This window comes from Drosophila montana, unplaced genomic scaffold (genome assembly GCF_035044405.1).
Source record: "Drosophila montana isolate Dmon_TW-CO22-7 unplaced genomic scaffold, ASM3504440v1 contig_3029_1, whole genome shotgun sequence".
NCBI lineage: Eukaryota > Metazoa > Arthropoda > Insecta > Diptera > Drosophilidae > Drosophila > Drosophila montana.
Window position 1 is genome coordinate 393,520 of NW_026997904.1, and position 10,894 is coordinate 404,413.

General features: G+C 48.0%; 5 protein-coding genes across 6 annotated transcripts; 2 read left to right on the forward strand and 3 right to left on the reverse strand.

Annotated features, from left to right (window-relative positions):
- Window positions 1-313: 313 nt before the first annotated feature.
- Window positions 314-1,570, forward strand: LOC135430492 (very long chain fatty acid elongase 4-like). The gene is made up of 4 exons (XM_064685178.1): window positions 314-724; window positions 819-981; window positions 1,053-1,224; window positions 1,275-1,570. Exons 1-4 carry the CDS (start codon window positions 570-572, stop codon window positions 1,568-1,570), a joined length of 786 nt encoding a protein of 261 aa, XP_064541248.1. The 5' UTR covers window positions 314-569.
- Window positions 1,571-1,690: 120 nt separating this feature from the next.
- On the forward strand, window positions 1,691-5,105 carry ValRS-m (Valyl-tRNA synthetase, mitochondrial). Its single transcript, XM_064685182.1, has 4 exons — window positions 1,691-1,916; window positions 1,975-4,163; window positions 4,226-4,858; window positions 4,928-5,105. The coding sequence occupies exons 1-4, from the start codon at window positions 1,811-1,813 to the stop codon at window positions 4,976-4,978; spliced, it is 2,979 nt and encodes a 992-aa protein (XP_064541252.1). The 5' UTR covers window positions 1,691-1,810; the 3' UTR covers window positions 4,979-5,105.
- On the reverse strand, window positions 5,085-7,749 carry LOC135430497 (uncharacterized). 2 transcript variants are annotated; one of them, XM_064685185.1, is made up of 4 exons: window positions 7,561-7,749; window positions 6,953-7,473; window positions 6,101-6,259; window positions 5,085-6,038 (listed from the first exon to the last, which is right to left on the reverse strand). In XM_064685185.1, exons 2-4 carry the CDS (start codon window positions 7,173-7,175, stop codon window positions 5,164-5,166), a joined length of 1,257 nt encoding a protein of 418 aa, XP_064541255.1. In that variant the 5' UTR covers window positions 7,176-7,473; window positions 7,561-7,749; the 3' UTR covers window positions 5,085-5,163. The 2 variants fall into 2 exon arrangements, with proteins under 2 accessions (XP_064541255.1, XP_064541256.1); XM_064685186.1 differs by having other exon boundaries at window positions 7,546-7,749.
- Window positions 7,750-8,023: 274 nt separating this feature from the next.
- mRpL12 (mitochondrial ribosomal protein L12) lies at window positions 8,024-8,889 on the reverse strand. Its single transcript, XM_064685188.1, has 2 exons — window positions 8,735-8,889; window positions 8,024-8,671 (listed from the first exon to the last, which is right to left on the reverse strand). Exon 2 carries the CDS (start codon window positions 8,658-8,660, stop codon window positions 8,112-8,114), a length of 549 nt encoding a protein of 182 aa, XP_064541258.1. The 5' UTR covers window positions 8,661-8,671; window positions 8,735-8,889; the 3' UTR covers window positions 8,024-8,111.
- Window positions 8,890-8,986: 97 nt separating this feature from the next.
- On the reverse strand, window positions 8,987-10,725 carry GNBP3 (Gram-negative bacteria binding protein 3). The gene has a single exon (XM_064685184.1). It carries the CDS (start codon window positions 10,675-10,677, stop codon window positions 9,196-9,198), a length of 1,482 nt encoding a protein of 493 aa, XP_064541254.1. The 5' UTR covers window positions 10,678-10,725; the 3' UTR covers window positions 8,987-9,195.
- Between the last annotated feature and the right edge of the window lie 169 nt (window positions 10,726-10,894).

The following is a 10,894-nucleotide window of genomic DNA, read 5'->3' on the forward strand; positions in this document are numbered from 1 at the left end:
CCATATGTTTGTGTGTGTATATGTAAGCATTTGTGGACTCTTATTTCAGACGCGAACCAAGTTTACTTTATTGTTTATAACTGCTCTCGCTGCGCTGCAAAATAACATACAAAAAACGTATTTTTAGCTATCGCCCTACTCTGCGATTCTCATGAATTCAAATAAGCCCTGCAGCTTTGCATGCTTTGAGTATAGGCTTTATGTGTCTTAAGAGTTGAAGCGATCTTATAAATGCTTATAAAACATGATGGTTTTTTCAATGTGGAACCTACTTTGCTTTAATCATTCACCAAGAGAACTATGACCCAATAAATATAACATAGTCATAAGGTTAAGTAGTTGCGACAACATCTTGTGACCCTTAAATTTGTTCACGCTTGAATCGGTCTAGGGGTCAAGTAAAAGGTTTTTAATTAAAGAAAAGAAAATGTACTAGTCCAAATATGTATTTAAACGAACAGCCGGCATTTAAACGCATCAATGGCCAGGCCAACATAATAAAAAGCCAGCGTGCAACGAGCTGGCACACTTAGTTCCCACTGGCATTCCTAGACGATAGGCGATAGGTTATGTCGTCCACTGGCTGGCTGGACAGTTATCCGTTTGCCGAGCTGGCGGATGAGCGCACACAATCTTGGCCGATGGTGGCATCGCCTTGGAATGCTGCCGCTCTGCTGGCCTTGTACTTGCTGCTGGTGCACTTTGCGCCCAAATGGATGGTCAGGTGCGTATAAATGTGTGTGTGTGAGAGTGTGGAATACAAACAGCACCCTTAAATACCATCATATTCTCTTTCATTCATGATGCACCCGTTGCAGTCGCAAGCCGTTTCAGCTGCGTGCCCCATTGTTCTGCTACAATTTGTTCATGGCCATGCTCAACGCCCACATTTGCCTCGAGCTCTACACGGCATCGCGGGCCCTTAACTACAACTTCCAGTGTCAGCCTTGCAAAGTGAGCTATGATCCACATGAAGTACGTGTAAGTTGATGCATATTTCTGTTCCACTTCGCAGAAGTGAAAATTTTGTCGGTGCCCACCTTAATCAACAGATTGCGTCGGCGTTTTGGTGGTTCTACATAACAAAGATTTTGGAGTTTGCCGACACTTTCTTCTTTATACTCCGCAAGAAGTGGTCACAGCTGACTTTTTTGCACGTTTATCATCACAGCAGCATGTTTATTATATGCTGGATAGTGATAAAATGGATTCCCACCGGTTCCAGTAAGTTATGTAGCTTATACAAGTATTTTGCTAAAGTCTATCGCTTGCAGCCTTTGTTCCGGCTCTGATGAACTCGTTTGTGCACATCATTATGTATGGATATTACTCACTGAGCGCTCTGGGACCTCGCTTATACCCATATCTATGGTGGAAACGCTATTTAACGGTGCTGCAGCTGTTGCAGTTTGCACTGGGGCTGGCTTGGGGAGCTCAGGCTATTGTATACAGGTGTGAGTACCAGCCATGGCTTAGTTTTACGGGAGTTGCATATATGATCTCTTTTCTATTTCTCTTTGGTCGTTTTTATACGCAAAAATATACGAAAGCAATTACAAAATGCAGTTAATATCAATAAAACGAAAATAACTGACAACAAAATATTTCAAATATATATAGGCGGGTTCATTTTGAATTCAAATATATATAGGCGGGCTCATTTTGAATTGGTATCGATAACAACTATCGCTCTCAGCTCTAGCAATCAGCTGTTTGTATTTATGAATATTGTTAAATTTTGAACATCGTGTACACACTGCCCCTACCAGTTGACATAACAACAACTGCTGAGGCCCACGGAATTGGAATAATGCAAATTATTAAAGTAGTTACCCGTAATTTAGTCAAACACAAACACCTTTGCCAGCCAAAATTGCTAAATGTCACATCCACGCTTTACTATACCACGCCCAAAGGTAAGTTCAATGATATTTTCATTTAAGAAAAACGCCGGCTAATTAAAGTTAAACTCAGGCGCCGATTTACAATTAGCGCCGGGCTACCAGCCAAAGGTAGTGGAGGAGGCATATTGGGCGCGTGAGAAGGTGCCGAAGAAGGAGGCGCTCGCCTCTTGCAAACGTGGCATATTCCGCATGATACTGCCGCCTCCAAATGTAACTGGCAATTTGCATTTGGGACACGCGCTGAATGCCACCGTGCAGGACGTGATTGCCCGCCAGGAACGACAGCTGGGCTACGAGGTAGAGTGGGTGCCGGGCACCGATCATGCCGGCATTGCCACACAGGTGGTAGTGGAGCGCACCTTGGCCGCGACCAAGGGTACAACACGGCAGGAAATCGGGCGCACAGCCTTCCTGGAGGAGGTGTGGAAATGGAAAGCAGAAAAGGGCGCTGGCATTGTGCAGGATTTGCGCCAGCTGGGCTGCACGCTCAACTGGGAGCACGAGTACTTTACCATGGACGACAAGCAGGCGCATGCGGTAAATGTGGCCTTTGAGCGACTCTTCGACGAAGGATTAATCAAGCGACGCAACTCGCTCGTGAATTGGTCATGTGCCCTGCGCTCCGCCATCTCCGACATTGAAGTGGAAACTGTGGAGGTGAAGGAGCCTATTGAACTTGCCGTGCCCGGCTACGACCATAATGTGCTCTTCGGACGCATCTTTGACATTGCCTATCGCGTAGTTGAAGGCCAGACCGAAGCGGATGGCACGGCCGAGGAGATTGTCGTGTCCACCACAAGACCCGAAACCATTCTGGGTGATGTGGCGGTTGCTGTGAACCCGGGCGATTCACGTTACAGCAAGTACCGCAGCCGAGCCGATGTCAAGCTGCGGCATCCCTTTCGGGGCGACACAATTCCTTTGATCTTTGATCTCAGCGTGGACAAAGAATTCGGCACTGGTGCCGTAAAGATTACACCAGCCCATGACAAATTCGACTTTGAGCTGGCCACTCGCCACAAGCTGGAGGGACGCCGTGTGTTTAACGAAAGCGGCGAAATCGAGGAGGCCTATTCAGAGTTCCAGGGTAAGCCACGCTTTGAGGCACGCGATCTGATCGTGGATCGCCTGGAGGAGCTGGAGCTGCTGCGTGAGGTGCGTGCACATAAGATGCAGCTGCCGATGTGTTCGCGCTCCAAGGACATCATTGAATATATGATGGTGCCACAGTGGTTCCTCGAAACCAAATCAATGGCCGAAGAAGCTCTGTCGGAGCTGAAAAGCGGCCGACTGCAAATTATGCCCTCCATCTTCGAGCTGGAATGGGAGCGCTGGCTGCAGGACTCGCGCGACTGGTGCATTTCCCGTCAGCTGTGGTGGGGTCACCAGGTGCCCGCATACCAAGCCTTTGACACCAGAGGCAATAGCTGCTGGGTGGCCGCCGTCGATGAAGAAACTGCCCGCGAAAAGGCGGAGCTCAAATTGGACAGCAAGGATCTAAGACTGAACCGAGACCCAGATGTACTGGACACCTGGTTCTCCTCTTCGCTGTTGCCCTTCTCCGTGGCCGGTTGGCCCGATGAAAGCTATAAAGAGAAGTACCCGCTGAACCTGATGCAAACTGGCCATGATATACTCTTCTTTTGGGTGGCGCGCATGATGATGATGGGCCTGAAGCTAACCGGCAAGGCGCCCTTCGATCGCATCCTGCTCAATGGCATCGTGTGCGATGCACAAGGCCGAAAGATGTCCAAGAGCTTGGGCAACATTGTGACGCCACAGCAGGTCGTACAGGGCGCCAGTTTGGACAGCCTGAAGGCGGCACTGCAGCAATCCTGCGATTCGGGTATCATCAACCCCAAGGAGCTGAAAACATCCACAATGGGCATGACCAAAATGTTTCCAAATGGCATCCAAGAGTGCGGCACGGATGCGCTGCGCTTCACGCTGCTGAGCCATAATATTAAGAATCATTTCATCAACTTTGATGTGGCCGCCTGCTACACCAACAAACTGTTCCTCAACAAGATCTGGCAGGCCATGCGCTTCACACTGGGCTCGGCCCAATCTTTGGGCATTAGTCTAAATGAATTTGAGACCATGGAGGGCGTTAACCTCGACATGTGGGATCGCTGGATCATTGGACGACTGGCCGAGACGCTGTCCATATGCTCCGACTGCTCAACCAACTATAATTTCCACATGGCCACCTCGGCGCTGAAGCATTTCTTCTATCAGAATCTATGTGATGTTTACCTGGTAAGTCTTTATTATGTAGCCGCTCACTTTGTGCACCACTTAATGCTGCTCTTGTCTGCCAGGAAACCACCAAGGCGGCCATCAGAGCTCGCAGCCACAGCGCCTACGTCCACGTGGCCACTCTGACCGCCTGCCTCAGCTGGGGCCTGCAGGCCATGTTGCCCTTTACGCCTTTTGTTGCCGGCGAGCTGCTGCAGCATGTGCCGCTCAATATTGAGCTGAAGCTATCGCAGTATCAGGACCCCAAGCTGCAGGCCGAGGTCGCCGATATAGTCAACATTTGCACGACCGTGCGGCAGGTGAAGAGCCGCAATCAGATCAGCAAACGCCACTCACCCAAATTGTGTCTGTTTGCCCAAAACGAGGAGGCGGAAATTATACTGCGTCGTCATCTCGCTCAGATTGCGGTGCTCACGCGCTGCGGGGGCGTGGAGCTGGAGTTGCTGAACGAGGACTCCAAGTTCTCCAAGAAGCTGAACTTTTTCTCAACAGCGGGCGCGCTCTGCTCCTTTGGCGTCACTATGAACGAGGACGACTTCCCTATGCCTCCGGCCAAGCGCGAAGAAATGATTAAGGAGAACAAGAAGAAGCTACAGAAACTGGTCAACGAGCTGCAAAAGTATCGGCTGCGCGTGGACAACGAGGCCTTTCAGCTGATGGCCGACAGTTCCACAAAGCTGCATTTTAATAATCGGGTGAGTCTACATTCTAATCTAAATATATATATACGGTTGGCTTTTGCTAATCCTTTAAATCAATTGCAGATCAAAGAGCTCGAGGCGGAAATTGACATTCTAATTCGTTTGGCCGCGTAGTTCTAATCGTGCTCCTGCTCGAGCTTGTTAGATAAATTATGTACAGTAAACCCCTATATTGTTAGACAGACATATATGTTAACTCGACTAAGACTTGTATAAAATATTAATGTGTTGTATAAATTAATTTATTGCTATTGATTATTCATCTCGAGTTGGCATCCATATAACATAAACACTTTAAATTATAGCACGGGACACGCATTTTGCGAGTAGGACAAGTAGAAGCCACGATTCGATATATCCATCTCCTCATTGGCATCCGTGACGGCATAGACCACAAAGGGTTTCGCAGCACTCGTCGTCGAGACCAAGCCCAGGCCGCAGAACCTGTCGCTGGGCAGATTGGTGCCGCTCTGCGTGGGCGCCGGTATAATTATGTAATCCGTTGTGCAGTCCTGACTCTGCACCGCGGACGTGGCCAGCAGCGTGGGATCCACGGCGCCCACATCGTTCGTCATCGTGAATGAGTACGCATCGGAGCTGACCTGACTGTATGTTATGGAGCATATGCCGGTGGCCTTGCGTATGCAAATCCCATAGCGCATGCTGGCCAACTGCCGTGTGCCCTGCACTCCAATCGAGTTGAGTGCCGAGGAGGCAGCGGAAACATAGTTGAAGCTCGCAATATTGCCCGAGGATCCCATGTGATACTGCAGGCAGCCGGCGGGCGCCAGTGTCGCCGAGGTGCAGCCTATCATGCGTAGCTGGAACTGCCACTGGCGGTTGAACGTGTAGCTGGCAGATGTGGCCACCGATATGGTAATGGAACCGACGCCATTGAAGTCCACATAGACATGCTGGCCGGAGTTCTCGCCACAAATGGTGGGCACCTGCGAGGCACCACCCGATATGGTCAACGCATCGGTGCTGCACAAACCGTCACCGGTTGGCGGAGCCAGCGACAGGGCCAGAAAATCGATGCGCAGCTGGCAAACGGTTGAATCCGGCGGAGTGACCACAATGCTGCAACGTCCGCCGCCGGAAAAAGGTGCCGGATAGTTGCTGTTGTAGAAATATGTGTTGTTGTAGCTGGTGCTGGCGCCGCAAGTGCGCTGGTCTGTAAAGCAGGCGCGTCTGGTCAGCTTTGGAGGGTCTTAACATAAACTCAGGTCAACTTACATATGCAGCAAATGGCCTGGTTGGTAATGGTCGAGCAACTGCCCGCTGCCACGCCATTATTATCGGTACATTCTCCATTTATGACGCAGGTGCCCATCAGAAGATTGTTGCCCAGGCAAATGTCATTGGAAAAACGACCGATCGTATAGAAGGGAAACCCTGTTAAGTTTCAGAAGGTACTTTATTATTATAACTGATTAGTTAAATTGCAATTATAAAAAACTAAGAATATTCTAAAGAGCGTTATGCTCTAATATAAGCAATTTGGACCTTGGTCTAGGCACCATTTAAGATTTTCATTCAAAGCTGGCTCGATCCTATTTATTTTTCATTGAACGCTGGAATATTCGCTTCAATTAAAAAATTGTATAAGAAATCAAGAAAATTCTAAGGATAGCCTTGGTTAAGTTAGACGATAACATTGTCTTCTATAATCAAATTGATCCCTAAACGGTTTGAGCACAAGTAAAACCCGTTGTGATTCTTTTTCAAAACTGGTTCGATCCCTTTCTTTTATTTCTGTCCGGAATACGATACATACTTTTTAGAAATTATTTTAAAAGAAAATCAAGAAAATTCGATTGATAAATTAGATTATGTCTAATATAATCAAATTGATCCCGAAGATGGTTCAGATCAAACTAACTCCGAAGCCAAGTACCACTGGGCATCTGTAAGTTGCCAAGCTGTCACAGAGTGTGCCTAAGACTAAAGAGTTCAGCACGGAACCTGCCCACTGAGTGATAATTGAAATGTGACCCACATACATGCATTGGACTGGCGACGACAAAACAAACGTCCAGCACTCACACACGAGCACAAAAGCTTTAAACTTTTACTTGGGAAACTTACAGCGAGGATTTCGCGAGCTGCTCCGTGCCAGGCCCGTCTCCGACGCAGCCTCCTTGTCCAGCAAATCCAGTTTGTCTTCGAGTGAGCGACTGTCATTGTGCGCTGCATCCGAGTCGAGCAATTGGCTGCTGGCCCGGGCCGCGCTGTAAATGCCCACAATGTAGCTGCTGAAGAACAGGGCCACAATGGCCAAAATACGCGTGGAATGTGTGCGCTCAGACATGGCTAAAATAACGATCCAATTCACTTTCGGTTTTTCACTCAGGCCCGAAATCACGGCGGAAAGAACGTCTTGTACGCGCCTATGCTTCGATTGAGACTGAGCTGAGGCGGGCCGCAGCTCTGGAGCTTACTGGGCCACCGGTGAGACGGCAGGTGCTAATTGAAAGACGGCGACGCGCTGTTCCAGCCTTCCCTTCGCTCCACATTTCTCCGGGGCGGGCAATGCAGCGCAAGTCGTGTGGAGTTTATTTCGGCGGCTGCAAATATTTGGAGCATTCACGCACAGCCAGTCGACGGTTCTGTAAAAACATTTTCAAAATGACAGCAAACAAATCAACGGGTCGATGAAAGTGATACACAGCATCCAATACCAAAGATATACGCACATAATTTTCGGTACACGCGTGAATAATCGTCGCATGATTCCTCCGAGCGTAGAAAGTGCGCGCTGTTTGCTTTTGTTTGAATGTGCAAACACAAAAGCCAAATCTGAATTTATCGCTCAATTTGAATTTATTTATAGTTAACACTCTTATTTCGAGCTTGGCTTCATTACAGATGATGTAACAGCTCTTTAACGGTACAATTCGCATTACAGTGGCAACGCTGGGCGGTTGTTAAACCGCAACTGCATTCATCGCCTAGTGGTGGGCACTGCGCACGACTTCAATTAGCAAAGTCGCACTAATTACATCGAGTTAATATATATGCCGGCTACTAATTAATGTCTAAACTCATTCAGAAAGGTAAAAGTGGTCAATTCTATAGAGGAAACCCCGTAGAAAGTTGCAACAAAGTTGCCACAAATAACAGTTATTTCATACATATGTTTTTTACAAGGCATACCGGTAAGTTTACAGCATGTGCTGTCCAGTTTTTTATTACAACAAATAACTAGCATCTAGACATTAGTGCCGAATAGTAGAAAAAAGTTAGCTTATTCAATTTCAATGATAGCGCCCGCCTTGGCCAGCGCCTCCTTCAGCTTCTCGGCTTCCTCTTTCGTAACGTCCTCCTTGACAATGGTCGGCGCACTCTCCACAAATTTCTTGGCCTGCACGAGATTCATGCCCTCGAGCAGATTCTTGACTTCCTTAATTAGCGCCACCTTTTGCTTCTCATCGAACTTGATCATCTTCACTTTGAACGAGGTCTGTACTTTCTTGGGCGCCGCCTCCTCCTCATCATCGGCAGCAGCTGCACGCCCGGGGCCGGCGGCAGCAAACTGGGGCGCGAATGCAGTCTCTGGCAGATTGAGTTTTTGTTTCAGCAGCGTGCTCAGTTCAGCCACCTCGAGCAGATTAAGAGCGGCTATATTGTTAACGATACTGTCCAGCTTTGGGTTGGGTGGCTTGGCGGCACCTTCTGGCACTGGTGGCACGAGTTTCTCAGCTGCTGCAGCTGCGGCCGGAGCAGCAACACTGTACTGACGTTGAACGTGGATTTGGCGTCTAAGTTGACGCAGCACAAGACGTGTGATTTGCATTTTGTGTTCAGCTGTGTATGAGAAACGTGATTTAAGTTAGAAAAACATCTATATGCGAATCTATTTCCATTTACTTGTGTTTTTCTAATGGGCAAATGCCGCAGAGGGTTATGTGAGCACTAGTGATGGAAGTTTACCGAGAAAGGGCAACAGACGCACAGCTGTTCGTGACTCTGTTATCGATGTGGGCAATGTGACCCTATTTTATAAATGAACTATCGAGATTTCAAATTGGCAACTACAAATAGTAGCTTGATACATTTGGCTGTTTTTCGGTCAGATCTAGCCTCTTTCAAACTGAAAAGTCCCCTATCAGAAAATCTACCTATTTTAGAATATATTTATTTATTTGATTTTTGACAAAGTATGTTGGGAATATGCTTTAATCCTAAATATATGCTTGCAAAACTAATTTTGGGTTACTTTGGAAAAACATTTGTTACAAATTCAACATACAATTTAAATTTTTAACAGGTATATCTAATAATTATTAGGCCAAGCTATTGAGTTTAATATAAACGATGTCCTTGTACATTTAAACACTATAAACCTTGACATAATCAATTGCCAGCTGTGCCTGATCTAGCCACTGATCCTGCTTTGGCTTAATAGTGTGCCAAAAATCGTTCATGGCTCGGGGATCTGCTTCATGCCAAGGTTTATCTGAGTCGTAATAGAACTCATTGAATCCTGCAACGCCTAGTCCAAAGGTCAAATAGAATTCCTGATCAAAGGGCGCAATGCCAGTGCCCTTCTCCAGCTCATCCGCGTTTGGCAGCCTTTTGTTGGCGACGCTCGTCTCGCTGAATGCGCCAGTCTCGCTGCCCTTGGTGCACAGCTCCTGGCCATCCACGAACCACTTGAGCTGTCGTGGCGTCCACTCCAGCGTATAATTGTGGAAGCTCTCGCTCCAATCGTCGCTGCTGCCGCTGGAGCCCAGCCTGTGGCACAGTTTGGTGGAACGCAACGGCTCCTGGGCATGGAGCAATGCTCCGGCATAAAGGTCCAGCTGACCCCCAGTCGTTTGTCGGGCATAGGCAAGGCGCAATTGACCAGATTGATAGTCGTCCTTGCCATACACATGGGCCTTGGGCTGCAGCCATAGCTGGGGCACCAGATACTTGGCCCGCGGCATCTTGGCGCGCACCTCGACCCGTCCGTATTTGAAGGAGAAGCTCTTCTTGCTGGAGAACTGTGCGGACACCAGTGGCGGCAGCTTGTCGGGCCTGTTCCTGTTCCTAGCATCGCGGACACAGTCAGCAGAGCCCTTCTCGCCAGTGCATTCGCTACCTAGATCCAGCTTAGAGTCCAAACTTTGTTTGTACAAGCGCTTCGTTGAATAGGGCTGAAGTACAACCTTTCCATTGTCCAGTTTCAACGTGGCGGGTGCATCATTCACGTATATGTTAAACTCATAGTCTGGAACGCCAGAGAAACGATGCTCCACTAGCCATTTGGCTGGATCCAGCTTGCCAGCGTTAAACTCGTCCACAAAGATCAGTTGGCTTACGCAACGAGTCGGCACGCCATTTACATGCGTCTTGGGAGGATCACAAGCGCCGAACCTAATGTCGAAATCTGGGTCTCCCGTGGATGGAGTTGTCGTTCGCGGTGGTGCCGCAGTCGTTGAATCGGGCTTTGGAGTGCTGCCACTGAATGCGTTTACCGCGAAAGTGCCATCATCTTCGCGATAACCCAAGCCGTTGTAGATAACGTAGGTCCAATAGTATAGAATGTCGCCTGGTTTTAGCTCGGCCTGGCGATCCCGGAAAGTCCAACGTCCATTTTTCATCTTGACAATGTCACGTGCCCAAGTGCCTGCCTCCAGACCTTCCATTTCCTCGTTCAGTTTGCCGTGAAATGCGAAGAGCGTAATGCCCTCCTCGTGCGGTATGGATACCTCAAAGCCTTTCGGGTAGAACACCTCAATTTTAGCCTTTGGCACTGTGTAGCCACTGGCCAGGGCCAGTAGCAGCAGGAAAAACCCACAGAAAACAAAGCGCAAGCCGTGCGACATGACGGCGCTGAGAATAACAAATGCGCATAAAGCTTAGATGAAGAATCTTGAGTAGAGTCGCTTATCAAAAAACCGGTCTTCTTTGTTAGTGTACATACTATCTTCTAGCCCCGTCGTGAATTTTTTTATGTGTGTTTCCTATGAAAACATCAACCGGTATGAGAACATATGTTTAATTGCATTATATATAGTATATATTGAAGAATCAACTTTTATT

What these genes read in the sequence shown, in the direction of transcription:
- LOC135430492 (XM_064685178.1), top strand. Translation starts at nt 570, where the DNA reads ATGTCGTCCACTGGCTGGCTGGACAGTTATCCGTTTGCCGAGCTGGCG. An exon ending in GCGCCCAAATGGATGGTCAG is followed by an intron (nt 725 to 818) that starts GTGCGTATAAAT and finishes CACCCGTTGCAG; the next exon opens with TCGCAAGCCGTTTCAGCTGC. An exon ending in ATGGATTCCCACCGGTTCCA is followed by an intron (nt 1,225 to 1,274) that starts GTAAGTTATGTA and finishes TATCGCTTGCAG; the next exon opens with CCTTTGTTCCGGCTCTGATG.
- ValRS-m (XM_064685182.1), top strand. Translation starts at nt 1,811, where the DNA reads ATGCAAATTATTAAAGTAGTTACCCGTAATTTAGTCAAACACAAACAC. An exon ending in TTACTATACCACGCCCAAAG is followed by an intron (nt 1,917 to 1,974) that starts GTAAGTTCAATG and finishes AGTTAAACTCAG; the next exon opens with GCGCCGATTTACAATTAGCG. An exon ending in AGCTGCATTTTAATAATCGG is followed by an intron (nt 4,859 to 4,927) that starts GTGAGTCTACAT and finishes AATCAATTGCAG; the next exon opens with ATCAAAGAGCTCGAGGCGGA.
- LOC135430497 (XM_064685185.1), bottom strand. Translation starts at nt 7,175, where the DNA reads ATGTCTGAGCGCACACATTCCACGCGTATTTTGGCCATTGTGGCCCTG. An exon ending in CAGCTCGCGAAATCCTCGCT is followed by an intron (nt 6,260 to 6,952) that starts GTAAGTTTCCCA and finishes GAAACTTAACAG; the next exon opens with GGTTTCCCTTCTATACGATC. An exon ending in CCAGGCCATTTGCTGCATAT is followed by an intron (nt 6,039 to 6,100) that starts GTAAGTTGACCT and finishes CCTGCTTTACAG; the next exon opens with ACCAGCGCACTTGCGGCGCC.
- mRpL12 (XM_064685188.1), bottom strand. Translation starts at nt 8,660, where the DNA reads ATGCAAATCACACGTCTTGTGCTGCGTCAACTTAGACGCCAAATCCAC.
- GNBP3 (XM_064685184.1), bottom strand. Translation starts at nt 10,677, where the DNA reads ATGTCGCACGGCTTGCGCTTTGTTTTCTGTGGGTTTTTCCTGCTGCTA.